The following is a 22,298-nucleotide window of genomic DNA, read 5'->3' as shown; positions in this document are numbered from 1 at the left end:
TGTTTCACAAGCGTCAGTGTCAGGACCACAACTTTTCACTTTATACATTAATGACCTAGATGAAGGAACTGTGGGCATTCTGGATAAAAAAAGCATGGACTATTTTCTAAATGGGGAGAAAATTCAGAAATGCCTACATGTGACTCCAGGGCCACAGCAATGTGGTTGAATCTTAACTGCTCTTTGGGCAATTAGGGATGGGCAATAAATGCTACCTAAGCAGTGATGCCTTCATCCCATGAATGAATAAAGGAAAAGAAAATGTAGGAAGAGCTACTAACAATTAATCTGTTATAACGGGGTTTACCAAAGGAGGAATGTAAGCTAGAACAAGAGACAAACTCCCCATTCTGCAAACATTGCCATGGAATCTTTATTATCAATTTGCACAGCTTGCCTATGACATGTTCTCTGAAAACTAGCACAGAACATTTCTGCACAACTCTAAATGGCCTAGACCCTCTCTGATGAAGGGTCTAGGCCCGAAACGTCAGCTTTTGTGCTCCTGAGATGCTGCTTGGCCTGCTGTGTTCATCCAGCCTCACATTTTATTATCTAAATGGATTGAAGATATTTTTCAGGAGCAGCCAGGAATGGTGAACGAGAGCAAAGGTCAGTATTGTGGCAGCAGTAGCATTGGCGCAGATAAGGCCCAACTCATTCTATACAGAAATCAGTTTTATAGACAAACCAAAAATAATTCAAAGCAAAACCCGATGAATGCAATAATACAAAAGCTTTATTTTACACAATAAACAGAACCATTAAGGAACATCATTTAGTGCCACCCTCTGGATTTTAGACAGTATTACAGTTCACAGTGAATGAATTTTTAGACACATTTTGCTGAATTGTATCAAATTGGAAATTATTAGTGGTTTGTGGTTGCCGAGGATTCAAGGCGATTAATTTGAATTTCAGGAGAAATCTAAATCCTTTTTATCATACTACATTTTGTTCCTCTAAAGGCGAGGGAACCACAGGCTCCCAAAGTACAGAAGTTTTCCAGTCCTATGTCCCATTAAACCAATAACTTAATAATGCCATCTCTCAATGTGGCAAGTAGAAACTGCAAGATAACATCAAGAGCTGGTACATATGGGTCTTGCCAAAATAAGCTTTAAATTATGTTTATCCAATCCCTTTTTCTGGCTGAACTTCGATGCTGGGTTCTGTCAAATCCAAAAGATCATTAGACATAGAAGCAGTAGCAGGCCATTCAGCCCAATGAGTTTGCTCCACTATTCAATGACATCATGGCTTGTCTGATCAATTCCACATTCTTTCCTTATCACCATACCCCTTGATTCCAATACACTGAAAGTCTGTTTATCTCAGCCTTGAATATACTTAATGACCCAGCCTCAACAGGCTTCTGTCGTAAAGAATTCCACAGATTCGCAACCCTCCGAGAAAAACTTCCTCCACATGGTCTTAGCTCTGTCTCAAATATACATCCAGCCATTCTGAGATTGTGCCTTTTGGTCCTAGATTCTCCCGCAAGGGGAAACAGCCTTTCAATATCCACCCTGTATAGTCCTCTAAGAACCTTGTATGTTTCAATAAGGTCATCACTTGTTCTTCCATATTCCAATGAGTATAGGCCCAACTTACTCAACTTCTGCTCTTATAGCTGTCCGTCCAAACCTGGTTTCAGTCTAGTAGACCTTCTTTGGACTGCCGTCAATGCTAGTAAAGCTATCTTTAGATAAGGAAGCTGCAGAAAATGGGTGGCTTAGTGATTCGCCCTGTGGCTTCACAGTGGCAGGATCCTGCATTCACTTCCACTCTCAGCTGGTTAGAGTTTGCACATTCTACCTGTGTCTCTATGGGTTTCCTCTGGGGGCTCTGGTTTGCTCTCACAGTCTAAAAATGTTCAGGTTAAGTGGACTGCCTCTGCTAAATAGCACAGGCTAAATGGGTTAGCTGTGGGAAATGCAGGGTTATGGGGTGGGTAGGTTGATCTGGACATGAAGACATGAATGGCTTGCTTCCACCTGGAGGGATTCTTGTCAAGGACCCTCCTGCTCCTGGGTGTATACAACTTTTCACAACCATTTAGCACAATGGCAATGACTTCACATAATTCAAAAGCAAAAAAAAACACTACAAATGCTCAAAATGTGAAATAAACAGTCTTGAGGTTTGTGGTACTTCTGTTTTTGACATTGCCAGACCAGCTACATCTAACTTTCAATTGACTTGATATTGATTGTAGGATTGCCTAACTTTGTCTATGGCAATGTTACTTCTATTGTTTGGCAAACATACAATTCTGTGTAATAAAAACAAAAGATTTATTTCAATGCGGGAAGCAGGTGAACTCAATTTTGCACCTGCACATCACCCACATGTAAAGAATGCCTGGTTCTGGACTATCCCACATAGAGTAATTGTAGCACATGGCTCAGTGTCAAGTTGAATTGTGGATGGTAGGAATGTTAATTTCACCCTAGGTTTGGCAAGAGACAAAGATCTCCCAGTAAAACAAGACAGTAATCATTGTAATTAAAGACAAAAAAAAGCAAATTATGTAACCTTAATCATTTTATTGCAAAAGAAGTCATTTAAGAAACATTGTTCTGTTAGAAAGCTTATTGATTCATGCGTATTTAATATTTCTGAAAAGGTAAAATAACTGCTAAAATCATTTCAGAAACAAAATTCACAGTAATTGATAGTCTACATTTCAATTTCTTTCACCAGTTAACATTACACTTTGCAGACCGTTTTCTGTTAGTTTGTTCCCGTTGTATACAAAGCTTACAGTTCCTAATGAAATAATGAGAAATATTTCAGATATCATTCCAAAGATCCTACCAATCATACTGAATATTTCCATTGTTTTTATTTCAGCATCCAGTTATTTGCTTTTATATTTTTTCTGTCCAAAATTTAGAAAGTTTTTTATTTGCTATGTACTGTCAGTAATTTTTACATAATACAAAAGGTTGACACCCATTTTAAAGTTCTATGTACACATAAGCACCATAATGTGGATTCTCTGCATTTATAGTCTCAAGTACATTAACTAAAAATATTTCTAATAAGATACTTTTCTACATGAAATTCATTTAATTGTAATTCAGCTAATCTTTCAATCCAGTTTATATGTGCTTATTGAATCAAGTATTTTAAATTTTATTTTTCATTTACAATTTAATCCAGAGTTAACATTTAACATAAAACATTCCAGAACTAGTCACCACAGTGGCACATTCCATTAACAAACACTACATTATTTTTAATTAACGCAGGGATTGTATCTCCCAATTTATTACCCCTCATTTGGAAATGTTCTAAAACTATAGAAACAAGACCAATCAAGAGAAGAATCCCCTAAAATGTGCATTAAACCATTCTGGAGTACTACTACACAACCAATACAGTAATTTCAATGTTACATCACAGAACCAGACAAGGTACTTGTTCAGTAATTTTCATTATTTTGTTTCCATCTTAGGAAACTTTCAAGTGATTGTTACTATAATAAGAAATGCTATTGCTTAAATATAATAGAATAAGAGCTACAGGCTAAATACAGAACATATAATGGTTCAGATTTTGTTTCAGGAATAACAGGGAGATTATGAGCGCATGAACCGTAAAACACAGAAACCTGGAGGTTGCTGTCAGAGATGTTGAGCTCCTCAATTAACAGTAAAATATACAGAGGGTGTAAAGTTACAGTACCTACTACTAGTTACCAAGTAAGCACACCAGAAAAGGTTCAGCCTTTCACATTCCAGTGTAAATGACATTTTAAACAATGTGGTAAATTTAATACCAAACAAACTCTGAATTTAATCAGCGATGACTTAAAAAAATTAATACTTCCCTTTATTTCATATTTCCATATAATAAGTCTCAAACCCAGCTTTTTCAGCTTTTAGTAGATAATCTTACGTTGATTAAGTTTATATGAAAATACTGACTGGTTCAAGCTTAGTGTTGCTTATCCTGCTCGTTGCAGGTCTCAGATCCTTTATAGAGGATCCCTCTCTAATGAGTCTCTAGTAACCATAAGTTGCTATTCAAAGGACCACAAAAAGACTGAGGCAGCTGTAAGATTAATGAATGCTGAGCAGTGTTCCTTTGGTATCAATTACAAAATCTGAGTTTGTGCAATTTCATCATAAGATTTTTAGGAGTTAATTTAAAAGCCGTATCAGTCATTCTGAGATTGTTACTCAAAAGGCTGGGATTGCACAATGCTGATAATGGTCATGGAGGAATGGGCTGGCTCACACTTTCAAGTCAATGCAAATTAAGTATTAAGTCACATTCATTAAAAAAAATCATTTGTAAATGTAAACTGAAAACAATTTCTAGAAGGAATCATCCTCTGTTTCTGAATCAGTGTTTGGTTTGGTCAATCTCTCCAACTCCTCGCCATCCTAAAAAGTAAAACATAGAAGAAAGAAGAAAAAATATAGCTTTTATAGTTTAAATAAAATCAAGAAGAAAAAATAAAAATGCTGGAAATATTTAGTTGTGGCAGCACATGTAGAGACAGGAAGTGAAGTAACATTTTAGATATGGCAAAAGGTCACTAATCTGGAATGTTAATACCGTTAGCTGCTCCATCGACGCTGCCAGAATTGCCAAGTATTTCCAGCATTTGCTGCTATTTCAGATTTCCAATATATAGAATTTCACCCTTCAAAATGCATCATGCTGACTTCACATCGCACATGCCCAATGACATCCTATTCTAAAAATCCATGCAGTTCATAAACAATGGTTGAGAAAAATATTAGGACATTGATCTGTAAGCCCAGGTGATACCAACTATTTCCAGTTATGCGTGCTGGCAAGTTTTAATTTTTCATGAGTAGACTATGTGAACACACCTCTTTTGCTGTTGTAAAATACTTCTAAATTTCATGCCTCCTTTTTAAAACTTCTTCAGGTTAACAGTATGCCATTTTTCAAAGCAATTATCTGGTGTGGTTTAGGTTTCACGCCCAGTGAATTTAATTTTATGAGCTCTTGAAATTGAAGCACTACCTTCTGTACTTGCAGTTGGAGATTTTCAATGAGGGTTTTAAAAATAAAATGCATCCATATGCACGATGGTTTGTGAGATTAAAATTGTTAGGGTAATCATTTACTGCAGTTACAACTGAAACTTCATTATAACTGCAGAAACACAAGCAAAATGAGCACATAGAAAACACAGAACAGATACGTGGAATTGCTGCAGAGGTGTTAAAATAAGAACTGGGAGGTTCATTTTGGTCTCAAGCACCTAATGCATGATTAAGCAGAAAACTGTCAGTAAGTCCCCATTGGAATTCTTGATTGGTTAAAGAACGGTATGACACATGGGAGCAAGTGCTAAGTATTAAGCATCCTTATTGTTACTACTAGTGTGTTGCATCTTCTGTGCTTTATTGATAAATAAACCATCTGTCCTCTTAGAAGCCAACTAAAGTAATTCAGGACACCAGTGAAATACTTTTCATTCTGCACTGTCACCTAATTCTATTCTTTTTCTCAACATGCCTGTGGTTTCACTCATGAAACACAAAGGAAAATATAAAATCTTCAAAATGTGAAACAGCTTAGCCCGCATCAATGTAAAACAAGTCAGGTTAATGTTTCTGGTAAAACCCTTCATTAGAAATAGCAAATAAAAGATAAGCAACTATAGCTGAGAAAGGAATGTGGCATAGGGAAATAACAGATAATTCAATCATAAAGGACATTAATGGATTTAATGAATTGCAGCACTTAGTAGAAAATTGTCAGGGATAGAAGATTTGTAACTATTAGAAAAATGTGAAGAAAAATTGAGAAATTAAGATATATAAGGAAAAAGGAGTGGAATCTAAAGGAGAAACCTTCAACCTGTAGACTCCCTATACATTCCAAATGTCTTGGTGCATATTTCTTGTATTCGCTGTTCGAATTTCAAACTGACATCATTTACAGGATTTTTTTCTTTGTGACCTGTAAGCTTTCATAATTAAATACCCAAAACTGATGAGAGTGGACTTGTTTTGATTTCACTTTCTTTTATGACAGTGTCATAAGATGGCACCTTACTTTTTATCTGATTCAATTTATCAGTTTATCAGTTCATCATTGAAATAGAACACTGACCAAAAAAAGTACATAAAAACTCAAAAAACCAAATTGACAATGACTGCATAAAATACGTGCATCTTCAGCCCACATATCAATTTGCATGCAAATACCTCTTTTTAACTTCACACTGTAAATCATCAACAGTAACATGAAAGTGAACAAATTTCTAAGTTTGTATCAGAGATAATAGGAACTGTAGATGCTGGAGAATCCGAGATAACAATGTGTAAAACTCAATGAACACAGCAGGCCAAGCAGCATCTTTGGAGCAGGAAAGCTGACATTTCGGGCTTAGAGCCTTCATCAGAAATGGGGGAGGGGAAGGGGGTTCTGAAATAAATAGGGAGAGAGGGGGAGGCAGATCAAAGATAAACAGAGGCGAAGATAGGTGGAGAGGAAACAGGCAAATCAAAGAGGCGGGGATGGAGCCAGTAAAGGTGAGTCTAGGCGGGGAGGTAGAGAGGAGATAGGTCAATCCAGGGAGGACTGACAGGTCAAGGGGGCGGGATGAGGTTAATAAGTATGAAATCGGAGTGTGGCTTGAGGTGGGAGGAGGGGATGGGTGAGAGGAAAAACAGGTTAGGGAGGTGGGGAAAAGCTAGGCTGGTTTTAGGATGCGGTAGAGGATGGGGAGATTTGGAAGCTTGTGAAATCCACATCGATGCCATTGGGCTGCAGGGTTCCGAAGCGGAATATGAGATGCTGTTCCTGCAACCTTCAGGGGGCATCATTGTGGTACTGCAGGAGGCCCAGGATTGACATGTCTACCCTCCCTCGACGTCTTCATCTCCAACTGCCGTCAACATGTCCATCCTGGGCCTCCTGCAGTGGTGAATGTTTTTTTTGCAATTACTTTCTGCTACTGAACTTGGGGACTACTTACCCCGCTGGAACGTTCTAGAAGTTCACCATTTATAACCTTGAGTCTCTCTTGTTGCAGCATGTATGCAGGGTCATTGATCCTGCTGGCATTGTATATAAATATTGTCAGGAATACCACTGGTACTTCTAAGAAGAAGCTCAAGGAAGGTGTAAAATCAAATGTAAAGATGGATACTGCAGTAATAACAACTGTTATTATTTGGGCAGTGAGGACATGAAACATATTGTCTTTGAATTTCAAAATAAAAGCCACAGATAATCCAAAGGCAGCAGTAATAAAAATTAAAGCCACAGAAAACATATTGTGTCCATAGAAGAAGCCACAGTTTTGGATGTGGGCACGGGATTTAGATTGAAGTAGCAATAGCAAGCTATTAAATATAACTCCAAAAATGTACAGTTTACTATTCTGGATAAAAATACTTTCAGTCAGCTGATTGCCTTCTTTCAACATTTTCTCATTATAAATGTTAGCCATGGAAGAGATAAAACACTGAATAATTATAAAGAGATGGCCAAATCCAAGGTTAAAACTTTTTAGTGAACTGATGTTCCATTTCGAAGCCGGTAATGAAATCGTTGTGGAATTGATCTCCAACTGGTGCTGTATATTTTTATCCGGCGATATAACAAATGGAATGCAGCTATTTGAAGCATTGAAGTGTATGCTGTGATTGAATGTGTCCTTTGTCACATTTTGGGTTACTCCAGTCCCTGCTACGAGAGCTACGATGGAAAGGAATAAAATCACGAGTGATGCCCACTGCACTGAAGACAGGCGCCGCCTATTGGAAGACAGAAGCACATTATTATTACATGTTTAGTTTGCATGATATGGATGAAAGAACATAATGAAGGGATGTGGAGAGCCATTTAGTCTCACAAAACTATCTCCAAAAGCAAAATACTTTTACCATAAAAAACACCAGAATTTACAACTTAACAATTTGTTTTAATACAGCCAGTTTAGCATAACTCTTGACAAAAATTGCCATTTGTTAAGCAAGTACATTTTTAAAAGACTCCAGAACGATTTCAGGGAGCTGGAAAGGCACCTACACAATACAATGTTAGATTCTTGCGAATACAATAACTCACTATGGGAGCAGAGCAAAAATGCATGACCTGACTTGCATAAGCAGGGGGTAGTAAAGTCATCACAGTTTTATCAGACCTCTGGGCTGTTTTCTCATTAGAGAGAGATGACTGGTGGTGGTTCAACCAGAGTGTCATCATGCCTAGGGTGAGGGGAAAGGTTACAAAAGAGAATCCTTTACGGTAACTTCAGCAAGTAAGTAACTGAACTTACACTGTTGGTGTCACTCTGCATCACAAACCAGCCAACCAACCAACTGAACCGAATCAAGTCTCAAAATTATGTAAGTAACAGCACAAGTGATGCATCCATAAAAGATACTTTAAAAATGTACTTCATAAATACAAATTATAAGGGATTATGAGTACCAGTGCACACAGTTAAAACGGTGCATGCCTTGCAAGGTTACTCAAATCAAATTCAGGGAACACTTAAGATTATCTTATGGAACCAGTCTTCTAGCTCTGCACCGAGTTTCACTTTTAACATCAGCAGTCATAATAAAAACCATAGAATAAATGTGCTGAGGTGATAGAATATGAAGAGAACTTCAGACCATTCAAAACAATAAAACTGGTGGATTAGATTTTTAACTCTTCAAATGAACTTACTGCAATCAACTATTATTTTATAATGGGTAGACACTTTATAAACTCAATGTCACAATGCTATTTACCAAATATTAAGTAAACATTCATTCTTATTACTAAAGTTCTATATTTTATCTTGTATTAATTCCTTGAAGAGTTAAATGTAAAAATTAATCCTTCTACCAAGCTTGGAGTCCACAAATCTACTTTGTTGAAATGGCTTATAAAGTGCATAGTTTTTTGATTTTCTATTTACTCAAAATATTTAAAAAATTGTTTTGCACTGATTTCTCAACAGAATTCTGGGGTGAGGAAAAGTGATTTTAGTAATACAAAATTAATTTAGTACTAAATCGATTTGGTCAATTTACAACCAGATCCCGTGTCCCAGGATCTTTCTTCAAGCAAGTAACATAACAATATTCTTCAGAATTATTGGTTCACTAACAAACAATAACAAACACTATTTAAAGTGTTGTTTGTAACAGCACAGTAGCCACAGGAGATAAAATAACATACCCTTGTTTAATATGGAAATATTGCAGCCTTCAGAAACCAATTTTTGACATTGATTAACTGAACTATGCATAAACTCAGAGTGATACTGTTTTACAGTGCATCCAGTTTGTTTTTCTATTGAAAACATTTTGCAGGATAGTCTGAGATAACAAAGTGTAGAGCTGGATGAACACAGCAGGCCAAGCAGCATCAGAGAAGCAGGAAAGCTGACGTTTCGGGCCTAGACCCTTCATCAGAAATGGGGGTGGGGTGGTTCTGAAATGAATAGGGAGAGAGGGGGAGGCAGAGAGGAGACAGACAGGTCAAAGAGGCATGGATGGAGCCAGTAAAGGTGAGTGTAGGTGGGGAGTTAGAGAGGAGATAGGTCAGTCCAGGGAGGACAGACAGGTCTAGGGGGCGGGATGAGGTTAGGAGGTAGGAGATGGGGGTGGGGCTTGAGGTGGGAGGAGGGAATAGGTGGGCTGGTTTTGTGATGTGGTAGGAGGAGGGGAGATTTTGAAGCTTGTGAAATCCACATTGATACCATTGGGTTGCAGGGTTCCCAGGCGGAATGAGTTACTATTCCTGCAGCCTTCAGGTGGCATCGTTGTGGCATTGCAGGAGGTCCAAGATGGACATGTCATCGGAGGAATGGGAGGGGAACTTGAAATGGTTAGTGACTGGGAGGTGCAGTTGTTTAGTGCGAACCGAGCGTAGGTGTTCTGCAAAGTGGTCCCCAAGTCTCCCTCTGGTTTCCCCGATGTAGAGGAGGCCACAACGGGAACAGCGGATGCAGTATACCACGTTAGCAGATGCGCAGGTGAACATTTGCTTGATGTGGAATGTCTTCTTGGGGTCTGGGATGGGGGTGATATGGGAGGTGTAGGGGCAAATGTAGCACTTCCAGCCGTTGCAGGGAAAAGTGCCAGGTGTGATGGAGGTAGAGGGGAGTGTGGAACAGACAAGGTAGTCATGGAGAAAGTGGTCCCTCTGGAAAGCAGATAAGGGTGGGGAGGGAAAAATGTCTTTGGTGGTGGGAGTCGGATTGCAAATGTTGGAGGATGATGTGTTGGATCCAGAGGTTGGTGGGATGGTACATGAGGTCGAGGGGGATTCTGTTTTGGTTGTTATTGCGGGGAGGGGGTGTGAGGGATGAGTTGCGGGAAATGTGGGAGACACGGTTTAGGGCGTTCTTGACCACTGGTTGGGGGGGGGGAGGGGGGGGGAAGAGGAGGTGGTGGTGGTGGTGGGGTGGGGTGGGGGGGGAGTGGTGGTGGAGAGTTGCGGTCCTTGAAATCAAGGACATCAGAGATGTACGTGGGTGGAATGCCTCATCCTGGGAGAAGATGTGGTAGAGGCGAAGGAATTGGGAATAAGGGATGGCACTTTTGCAGGAAGGTGGGTGGGAGGAGGTGTATTCCAGGTAGCTGTGGGCGTCGGTGGGCTTGAAATGGATATCGGTTTCTAGGTGGTTGTCGGAGATGGAGACAGAGAGGTCCAGGAAGGAGAGAGGGGGATTAGAGATAGTCCAGGTGAACTTTAGGTTGGGATGGAAGGTGTTGGTGAAATGGATGAACTGTTCGAGCGCTGTGCAGAAGCACGAAGCAGCGCCGATACAGCCATCAATGTAACAGTGAAAAGGGTGGGGTTTAGGGCCTGTGTAGTTGTGGAAGAGGGATTGTTCCACATAACCTACAAAGAGGCAGGCATAGTTTGAGCCCATGCCGGTACCCATGACCAACCGCTCTGTCTGTAGGAAGTAGGAGGAGTTGAAAGAGAAGTTGTTAAGGGTGAGGACGAGTTTGGCTACGCGGATGAGGGTGCCAGTGGAGGGGAACTGGTTGGGTCTGCGGGACAAGAAAAAGCGGATGCCTTTAGGGCATCTGTATGGGAATGCAGGTGTATAGGGACTGGACATCCATGGTAAAGATGAGGTGTTGAGGACTGGGGAATTGGAAGTTCTGGAGGAGGTGGAGGGCGTGGGTGGTGCTCCTTCACCTAGATCATTAATGTACAAAGTGAGAAGATGCGGTCCCAATACTGATCCTTGTGGAACACTCTGTCACCAGCTCCCATCCTAAGAAAGAGTCTTTTAACCTCACTCCCTGTTTTCTGCCAGACAGCCAATCTTCTATCCATCCTAGTACTTTGCCTCTAACACCATGGGCCCTTATCTTATTCAGCAGCCTCCTGCGTGGCACCTTGTCAAAGGCCTTCTTGAAGCCCAGGTAGATAACATCTATTGGCTCTGCTTCATCTAACCTGCTCATTATTTCCTCAAAGGATTCTAACACATTTGTCAGGGATGACCTCTCCTTGATGAAGCCACGCTGACTTTGCCCTAGTTTACTACAAACTACCAAGTATTCAGAAATCTCATCCTTCACAATGGACTCTCATAATCTTACCCACGACGAAGGTTAGGCTAATCAGCCTGTAATTTTCGGTCTTTTGCCTTAATCCCTTTTTAAATAGGGGTGTCATGTTAGCAATTTTCCAGTCCTGTGGGACCCTCCCTAACTCTAGAAATTCCTGAAAGATCACCACGAACGCCTCTACTATCTCTTCAGCTATATCCTTAAGAGCTCTGGGTTATAGTCCATCTGGTCTTGGTCATTTATCCACCTTCAGGCCATTCAGTTTTTCCAGCACCTTTTCCTTAGTGATGGCCACCATACTCAGCTCTGTCCCTGGCTCTCTCGAATTTTTGAGATATTACTTGTGTCTTCCACTGTGAAGACTGACAAAGTAATTACTCAGTTCCTCAGCCATTTCCTTGTTCCCCACTACTATCTCTCCAGTTTTATTTCCCAGTGGTGCAAAGTCCACTTTTGCTCTTTACATATCTAAAGAAATTCTTATAGTCCCCCTTTATATGACTGGCTGGCTTACCCTCAATTTTAATGTTCTCCCTCCCTATTTTTTTTTTGTTGCCCTCTCTTGGTCTTTGCAAGCTTCCCAATCCTCTGGTTTCCCATTCCCCTTTGCCACAGTATATGCTTTCATGCTATCCCTGGCTTCCCTAGTCAGCCATGCTTCTTTTTCCTAGGGATGAAATTTTGCTGTGTCTCTAGAATTACTCCTAGAAATTCCTGCCATTGCTGTTCCACTGTCTCTCCTGCTAGGCTCCTCTCCCAGTCAATTCTGCCCAGGTCCTCCTTCATACCTCTGTCGTTGTTTTTATTCAGTTGTAATACCATTACCTCTGATTCGATCTTCTCCCTCTCAAATTGCAGACTAAATTCAATCATATTGTGATCACTGCTTGTTAAGGGTTCCTTCACTTTAAGCTCCCTTATCAAGTCTGCCTCACTACACAACACTAAATCCATTATTGCCTGTTCCCGAGAGGGCTCCACCACAAGCTGCTCCAAACAGCCATTTCATAGACATTCCATAAATTTGTTTTCTTGCAATCCACTACCAACCTGATTTTCCCATTCCACCTTCATATTGAAACCTCCCATGATCACCATAACTCTGCCTTTCTTACAAACCTCTTCTATCATCTGGTATGTCTTGTGCTTCAGCTCCTGACTACTCTTTGGAGGCCATCCCTTGACAACACTTCCTACAAAACATCCTGTTTGGTAGTGGTAATTGCAGTGACTGCACCGATGTAAATCTTTGCCACACCTGCCAATCAGTGTCATCAGTGTCCTTTGCTGAATGTCACTGGGCTAGTAATGTAGAGCCTGATGCTAATGCTGTGGCAACCATGCAATCACTGTTAATTATCATAAAAACCCATCTAGCTCACTAATGTCCCTAAGGGTTGGAAACCTGTCATCCCTATCTGGTCTGGACTATATGCGATTCCAGACACAAATCAAATCAGTTGTATCAATATCACTACAATGTTTAAAGCACTAAATGAATCTGGGCCAACCATAGATATCAATCTAGGCAACAGAAACAACAATAAACTCTGAGATGCCAAAACTGCAAGCAGTCCGATAGAACATAGAACATTAAACATAGAACATTACAGCACAGTACAGGCCCTTCGGCCCTCAATGTTGTGCCGACCTGTCATACTGATCTCAAGCCCATCTAACCTCCACTATTCCATGTATGTCCATATGCTTGTCCAATGACGACTTAAATGTACCTAAAGTTGGCAAATCTGCTACCGTCTTGACATGTAAGTTATGATTCTGAGAGTGTATGTCCCAGACACCATTATCGCTGAGTATCGGATCAGATCCACCAGCGATGATGACGTAGTGGTGCACAGTTAGAAGGGGGTGGCCCTGGGAGTCCTCAGCACTGGCTATAGTATCAAATCAAACATCCACAAGAAGTGTCCTGCCAATTGTTATCTACTGCTCCCTTCTTGGCTGATGAATCAGTACTGCTCCACGATATGTGACATTTGGAAGAGCAAGAACACACAATGTACACTTGGTGGGTGACTTCATTGTCCATGATCAAAAGTGAACTGGTAGCACCACTGATACCAGAGCTCTGACAGACTGGGTCTGTGGCAGGTGATGAGAGTATCAAGGGGAAAATATTACTTAATCTCATCCTCAATCTACCCGCTGCAGATAAAACTGTGCATGTCAAGACTGGCAGGAATGACAAATGCATAGTGAGTATGGCGATGAATATCCACCTTCAAATTAAGGATACCCTCCATCTTGCAAAATGTGACAAATTTCAGACACATCTAGCAACTCGAAACTGAGCGTCCATGAGGTGCAGTGGGCCATCAGCAGCAATGGAACTATATTTAACCACAAATTGTAACTTCATGACCCCAGCATCACAGATATCAGTCTTTAGCCAATTCAGATCATTCCATGACACATCAAGATAGTTGAAAGATCTAGACACTGCAAAGAGTGTTGACAATATTCTGGGAATATCACTGAAGACATGTGCTCCAGAACTAGCTGTGCCCAACTTTCCCTCTAAGCTGTGCAGCTGCATGCATGCAGTCTCTCCTGTGTTCTGTGCACAGGGACAAGAGTCAGCATGCCTTGGAGGCCCATGCAGCACTTAAGAAAATTATAGGGAATGCAGGCTGTGCCCCTAGCCAAGTTGTTGCTGTACAGCTGTAACACCACCATCTACCTGGCAACGTGGAAACTTTCCTTTCCACAAAAAAAGGACAAATCTAACAGGACAATTCACCACTCAATCACTCTACTCCCGATCATCAGCAAAGCGCAGGGCAAAGTCACCACAATGCTTTTGAGTGGCACTTGCTCAGCTATATCTAGCTCACTACTGATCAGTTTGGGTCCAGCCAAGACCCTTCACTACCTGTCCTTATTACAGTGTGAGTATAAACATGGGTAAACAAGCTGAATTCCAGACAGGAGATGAGAGTAACTGTCCCCAGGGTGGCATCAACGGCCCTAGCAAAATGTGAGTCAAACCATCAGAAAAGCTCTCCATTGGTTGGAGTTAAACCTAGACCAAGGAAGACTGTTGCACTTATTGATGGTCAATCATCTTGGTCCCAGGGCATTTCTGCAGAGTCATTCCTTGATGTTCAATAGCATTACCATCACTGAATTCCATAATTGATCAGAAACTGAATTGGACCAGCTATCCAAATGCTGTAGCTTGTAAAACAGCTCAAAGGAAATGAGTTCTGCATCGAATAACTCACTTCCTCCCTCTCCAATATCTGTCAAACATCTATAAGTCATGAATATCATTATACTTTCCACCTGCCTGGATGGGTGCAGCTTCAACATTCAAGGCTTGACACCATCCAAGACAAAGCATCTTACTTAGTACATTATCCATCAACTTCCACATTCACTCCCTTTACAACTAACGCACAGTGGCAGCAATGTGTACTATTTCTCATAGGCACTGCAGGACCTCGCCAAGGCATCTTCTAAATCTGAGATTTATACCCCTCAGAAGGATGGCAGCAGCATGGGAACATCACTACCTACAAGTTCCCCTCCAAGCTACCCTGACTTGGTCCTATATTCCTTCATTATTCCTCAGTCTAAATCCTGAAATTCCCTTTCAAACAACAACGTGGGTATACCTACAGCAAATGGACTGCAGTGATTCAGGAAGGCAGCTCACCATCACCTTCTCAAGGGCAATTAATAATCGGCAATAAATGCTGGCTCAGCCAGTGACACAGATCCCAACAAATAATTTTGTAAAACATCACCATTAGCTCTCACGGTTCTAAGGATTAATCCTTGGCTCTCTTCTACTTCTCATCCACTGGCTGCACCTCAATGACATCATCCGAAAGCACTGTGTAAGTTTCCATGTTCCCCGACGGGATCCTACCCTAATTCACCAGCTTCTCTCTTTTAATTTCTCACTGTTGTTATATCAAACTGCTTACCATATTGCGAGTACTGGAGAAGCCAAAAGTATTCTCCAATTAAATACGATGGTGACAAAAGTCACCATTTTTAGTCTCTACCAAACTCTTGCTGCCTAGAGATAATGGGAACTGCAGATGCTGGAGAATCCGAGATAACAAAGAGTGGAGTTGGACAAATACAGCAGGCCAAGCAGCATCTTAGGAGCACAAAAGCTGACGTTTCGGGCCTAGGCCCTTCATCAGAAAAAAGTTTTTCTGACAAAGGGTCTAGGCCCGAAATGTCAGCTTTTGTGCTCCTAAGATGCTGCTTGGCCTGCTGTGTTCATCCAGCTCCACACTTTGTTATCTCTCGCTCACTAATGCCTTATTACCTAGGCCCCATACTCTGTAATTCTCTCTAAACCCTTCTACCTGGCTTTCCCTTCTTTAAGATATCATTTAAAACATACTTCTTTGACCAAGCTTTTAACCATTCCACCTAGCATCTTCTTATGTGACTTAGTAGAAGACTGTGGAACAATTTATTCTGTTAAAGGCCCTATATAAACATACGTTGTTATTGCTGCTGTTAGGCAATGGATTTCACGTTAGGGACGGAGCAAAATTACTGCAACACCAAATTCATCTGTTCCATTCTGGATCTTGTAGCCACCAATGCCAATTACTGTGGAGTTAGTAACTGTGTAACACAACAAATAAATAATTATGGTTTTAGATTAGCACAAATAAATAATTATGGTTTTAGATTAGCACAAATAAATAATTATGGTTTTAGATTAGTTCCAGTGAAAGCCAACAGTGGGTTTAACGAAGTCTTATGACAAAGGTTTGTGCACGTTCGGGCAACTTCTTCGCAGTATATACGGATTTTAATTTTCTGTGTTACTTCAAGGAAATGTGTAACCTCTCGTTTTTGGTTAGAAAATTACTATATGAATTATTCAAATAACTTACTTTAGAACAATCCTGAACAGAAGAGCTGTTGTGATGATAACAAAATTTGACAACAAGACAGCCATCGCCTAAAACCACAAAAAAGATTATTTATCCATTAAAACATGAGCCTAACCCACATAATATTATAAAACCAAATTGCAGTATTTTAAAATAAACTATTATTCCTTGCCAAGCATTTCCAAATAACAGTGCTTGAATGAAAGCTAGTTCTAAATCCTATGTATATAGTTCATAAAATATCAAAAAGTTAAAGATGTTACTTATCCAAAAATGATAAATGTCATAAAATTTCAACTGAGTATTTGCACTAGAATTATAATCACTGAATAAAATTATTTCATAGTTACATAGGAATAAAAGCAACACAGAAATCATTCAACAGGAAAAGATTTTCTCAAATCATTTAAATGACAAGCTGAGGTTACATGGAAACAGGCAGCTGAACCAAATCAGCCTCTGTATTTGCAACAATTAAAACCTTCAAAGACCCTCAAAATTGACCCCGATGATTTCTAATCAGACTTCTCAAATAACCAATCCCAGATTTTGAATAATCAATTCTCAATATTGAGTCTGTAGCTTAAACAAAAGTTCATACTGATTTATTAAAAATACATGAACTTAAGCTGAGCAAAAATGAAAGAAAATAATCAAATTGGTCTACATTTTAAACCAACTGCCATAGTTTCCAGCTCCATTCACACAAGAGGCAGATGAACTAACACAGTTAAGAGATAAATAAAAGTAAATAACAGAACTGGCCAGATTACTTAAATAGTTTTCTGGATGCATTGTTTCACAGGCATAGACAATGGTTTCTTAGTTGTTTTACTGAAGGTGTCAATCAGGGCCACCTTTTTAGTTCATTTGGATAAATGTAGTAATACTTCTAATCAGGCTTTCTAGTCTTTGAGCTTCCAAGGGCTATAAAGGCGGTTAGGCAGTGAGTTTTCAATGCTGTAGCATCAACAGCCAGATTCTTCTTTTTTCTGAAAACTCAGTCTAAAACCCAATTCAAACTTTGACCATTCCTGAAAGATTGACCATTTCATCCACAAAGTCCCAGTTATCATTCAACACCTGTCATCTGCTTGAGTTAATAGGTATTTTTCAGACTTACTGGAACCAATTCCCAGGTACTGGCTTCATTAATAGCCAACTTCTGGTATCTGTTCAAACTTCCCTCGTCGTGAAGTATCTGCAGAATTTTGATCTGAAACCATCCTGCAGTTAACTTACAGGCCTGGCCTCACAAACAAATAAAAGCTTGTTTGATCTGTTTTCCTTTTAACATAAGCTGTTATCCACAGACCAAAAGTCAAGTTTAGCTCTCACTTCCCAGTTCACCGCTTCAAACCAAAATTGATTTTAAAAAATGAAAAATGAAAGAGGGGCCTATCACTGGAAAATCAGCATAAAGATAGTAGGGAATGAATAATATTAAAGTCCGTTCCCACCATTGCTGTATTTTCTATTTCAATCTGCTAACTTTAGTTCCAATTTGATTAAAAACTCTAATGTTACATTGCATAATATAATCTCTCACCTTTTTCCATTTTTTAAACATTTCTATTCCTCGTTTTCTTTTGTTTGTTATACACTCCTGAGATAAACATTAGAATTAGTAATGAAACCACTTCACACTGCCTACCTGTGCAGCTGAGACAACTGAATTCTCAAATATATAATTCAAGGTGAAATTGTTGCTGAAATTTCCATTTCCTGGATCAGACAACCAATTATTCTGCTTTCTTAAAAATTTATACGATTCATGATGACTGGCAAGACTAGAATGAGTGCTCATTCCAAAATGTCCTTAAGTAGGTGGTAGCAAGCTGGCTTCCTGAATCACTAACCTCTATGTGGTCTAAGTGCTGGTTTGACCCAAGTCAATTCTGCTGTGCACATTATTCCAGTGCAACATGCATCAACAGACCTTCCTCTATTCCGTGTATACAATTAGATCTAACTCTACATCTCCACATGTACATATCCGAACAGCAGACAACCCAGATAGCTAAAGTCATGACTGCCAACGATGAAGTGAAGGAAGGGGACGGTGTAAGAATCACGGATAGCTTACGTGGGACAAAGCTCTGTAGGGATGGAAGAGCCTTGGGAGTTCATTAAAAGAATAAACATGCAGGTAAAAGTCTTAAATATGAAACAGTAGAGAGTCTGCTTTGGGCACAGATCAAAGTTTTTAACCTGAATTGCACACAATCAGTAAAGTGTTTTCTGTGGCTTCAAATTTCCACTAAACTCACTGACATATCAGCACAAGCACACAGTCCTTAAAACATAAGCTTGATATGTTTAGGTGGCAACCACATCCCCAGGTTCCCTGCCAAGCCACACACCATCCAAACTGGAAATATATTGTCGTTCCTTCAGTGTAGCTGGATAAAATCCTGGAATTCCCTCCATAATAGCACTATGGCTGGACATAACAACCAAAGCAAACTTCAGGGATTCAAGAAGACAGCTCACCATCTGCTTCTCAAGGGCAATTATAAATAGATGCTGACCTAGTCAATGACATTCACATCTCATGAATTAATTAACTTTAAAAACAACTTGGTACCATTTGATTAATGCTCCTTCAAAATGTAATTAATGATGTTTCTTCCCCTATATGTTTCAATGTAATACTTGGACCTTCTTCAAAGATGCTCAATGCAGCATGATTAGCAAAATCTGGCAATAGTCATTCATTGTCATTGGGATGAAGCACATCTCTAACAAAATACAATAAAGCTAACACAAAAGTTTATGAAAACGCAAGCTGTACAGAAAACAGTTGTGTTAAAAACTGAGGCATTCCACGCTGTTTACACTGATGTTGGGAAAAGTGTACTGCAAAGGAAATACAACTGAGTGGAAAGCCAGGTTGAGGTATTGAGGATTGAGACACAATTTAGGGCAGTAGATGGTTAGAGAGGATTTGGAGTAGGATAAACTAAGAGCAACAAGAGGAGGTAAGTGTTTTTTTTTGTGTAAACTGTCTATTTGAGATGATGTAAGATGCTAGAGTGGGGAAATTGAAAAATCAATTTTGTCTACTGTGACTAATCTGTCTCAGCCCTAGCTTCAGACAAGTAATGTCAACTTTCCTGTCTTCATTACAACTAACTAGTAGCTAGGTAAGTCCTGAAGACAGGTCACTGGACTTGAAGTGTTAACTCTGTTTTCTCTCCAGCCACACTTCCAGTCCTGCTGAGTTTCTCTAGCAATTTCAGTTCAAGTAGCTAGTTAAGGCAAATATTGCACCCCTGATATCTATTTCCCATTTTTGAAATGTCACAACAGCCAGAAGACAGAGCCTTTCATCCAGGTGGACTTTAAAGTTAAATGTAAGATACCAAAGTCAAATATCTAACTAAAAATACAATTTGTATTTACAAAGCACTTTTTAAAAATAGATTTTACAAAATGAGAAAAAGGAGTTGCTTCATAGAAAAAAGCATTTACAAAATTCAACTTGAAGTATTTTTGACAATCAGTCACTGTTGAAATGTAGGCAAAGACTCACTGAGCAGCAAGGATAAAGCATTATATAAGCCATATGGTAACTGACCACCAGACACTGGTAGGAGAGCTCTTCTACGCATTTCTGGATGGTACAGCTTACTTTGTTTCCAGTAAATGTGAGGAAGTCTATGTTTAGCAGGTCATATTTTCATTAAAAATGCAAGAGGTCACATTTTTGTGCTAATGACATTTTAAAACAAATACTTACTGGCTGGAGGTAGACCAGAACATAGAAGGCAATTAAATTATCCACAAAGTAGAGAAACGCAGGAACAGACCATTTCATAAATTGAAGACAACTCCAACAGGAAGAATATTCCAAACCCTTGCACTTCTGTCCCTCTGAGAAGAATGAATGCATCAGTAATTTTTAAAAGAATTTTATAAGGATAAACAATTAAGATTTAACATGCAGTGTTCTCCTACAGTAGCTTATTGGAGCAGAAATACACTTAAGATGTGCCTGTTTGTCACACAGTGAGTTCTTGATCTCAAACATACGCTGGGATAACTGAACTCTTTCCCAAAGCAAGAGTATATAAAAATTGAAATAAAATATTTGTCACTTCAACTCGGTCTCCATTTTCTAATTTTCTCAATTTTAAATCAGCATTGGTGGAAAACTGAGATTCAGGCCCAGATTTTCACTGAGCCTCTCCATCAGGGCAAAAATACCAGAAGACATTGGGAATCCTCTGTCTGATCCCCAAACCAGACAATTATAATGTTCATGCATTCAGTACATACTGCATGCATACATGTTTCGCAGAGGCAGTGGCCATTTAAATGATTGGCTGGGTCCACTCTAATCAGATTTTGCGACTGAAATTTGGAGTGTGGAGATCAGATCACTCAAGAGCAGGATTGCTGTCAGCGCATTTCTTCAGGATAGCCAAGATACTGCTTCAGAGGGCTGATGTACCCCTGTGGATCTGGTCCCAGGACTAATTATGGTTCAGAGGTCCTTTGAGAATAAAGAAGTCAGGGGCCTCTGGAATTGTTAATTGTGGTGCAGATTTTCCATAAAAGTCACATACATTTTTTGGAATCATTCAACATTTCACATCCTGACCAGATGTGGCAAGAAGTGTTGACCTGTCCAGACATGTCAACCTGTCATGAAATGTCAAAACCTGTTTTTATGAGTGACAGTGCTTTCTCATTGCAGTGTAGTTTGCAATGCACAACATTATGTAATAAAACTTCATACTTTTATTTCAGTATGCATGACTACTTATGAATACTAGATGAGTTGACATGGTAGATTAAGAGGAAAGGTTGGTTGATTGAACTTGGCACTAGGTTGGTATGAGTGTGTGACAGAGTATGAGCGTCCACGGAGAACGGGTTATAGGATTAAGGAGTAGTGAGGGCAGTGAGATTGCTGGAGCAAGATTTTATATTTATTATTTTATTCTCATTTCTATATACAGTGCTACAGCCCCAACGCAAGGTTTCACCCAAACTGCCTTGGGAACTGGTAGCCTCTTCAGCTCTTCCTGGGACACCCCGCCTGATTTCCAATCCAGCCTACCTATCCCGGACTACAAATGGGGAGCTCGGATGGCTATTTTTAAAAGTCAGGTTCACAGGAATTGTCCAATTTGTGAACGTCCAAACCGTGTTCTCGGGTGGGGGTAGGGTTGGGGCGATGACCAAGTGGCATTATCGCTGAACAATTAATCCAGAGACCCGGACAATGTTCTGGGGAGCTGGGTTCGAATCCCGCCATGGCAGCTGGTGGAATTTGATTTCAATAAGTGTCTGGAATTATCAGTCTAACGGTGACAGTGAATCCATTGTCGATTGTTGGAAAACCCATCTGGTTCACTAATGACTTCCAGGGAAGGAAACTGCCATTCTGGTCTGGCCTATATTTGATTCCAGACCCACAGCAATGTGGTTGACTCTTAACTGCCCTCGGGGCAATTAGGGATGGACAATAAATGCTGCCCAGCCAGCGACACCCTCATCCCATGAATGAAGGAAAAAAAACTTGATGTTCGAATCCCACTATGGCACATGGAAATATTTTCATTTAATTAATAAATCTGAAATTACAAGATAATCCATAGGCAATCCTGAGACCATTATTGATTGTCATTAAAAATCCAATTGGTTCACTGATATCCGTTAGAGTAGGAAATCTTTTATATTTACCTTGTCTGAACTACATGAACTCCTGACCCAGAGCAACATGCGCGACTGTTAAATACCCTTTGAAATAGCCTAGCAAGTTAATCATTTATATAAAATAAGTGCTACAAATTCTAAAGAAATGATTTAAAAAATTGGACCACCAAGCTTTGACCTTGGCACCAGAAATGACAACAGTAAG

General features: G+C 39.8%; 1 protein-coding gene across 1 annotated transcript in view; it reads right to left on the bottom strand.

Moving 5' to 3' along the window:
- Positions 1-2,560: 2,560 nt before the first annotated feature.
- The window catches only part of slc35a5 (solute carrier family 35 member A5), a 36,544-nt gene continuing 16,806 nt past the window's right edge, over positions 2,561-22,298 (bottom strand). Inside the window, exons 5-8 of the mRNA XM_048540412.2 lie at positions 20,169-20,302; positions 16,427-16,494; positions 6,977-7,760; positions 2,561-4,397 (exon numbers count right to left, since the gene is read on the bottom strand). Coding sequence (XP_048396369.1) covers positions 4,329-4,397; positions 6,977-7,760; positions 16,427-16,494; positions 20,169-20,302 — 1,055 coding nt within the window. The 3' untranslated portion in view covers positions 2,561-4,328. The remainder of the gene's footprint in view (positions 4,398-6,976; positions 7,761-16,426; positions 16,495-20,168; positions 20,303-22,298) is intronic.

This window comes from Stegostoma tigrinum, chromosome 12 (genome assembly GCF_030684315.1).
Source record: "Stegostoma tigrinum isolate sSteTig4 chromosome 12, sSteTig4.hap1, whole genome shotgun sequence".
NCBI classification, from domain to species: domain Eukaryota; kingdom Metazoa; phylum Chordata; class Chondrichthyes; order Orectolobiformes; family Stegostomatidae; genus Stegostoma; species Stegostoma tigrinum.
This window is presented reverse-complemented; position numbering and strand designations above follow the sequence as displayed.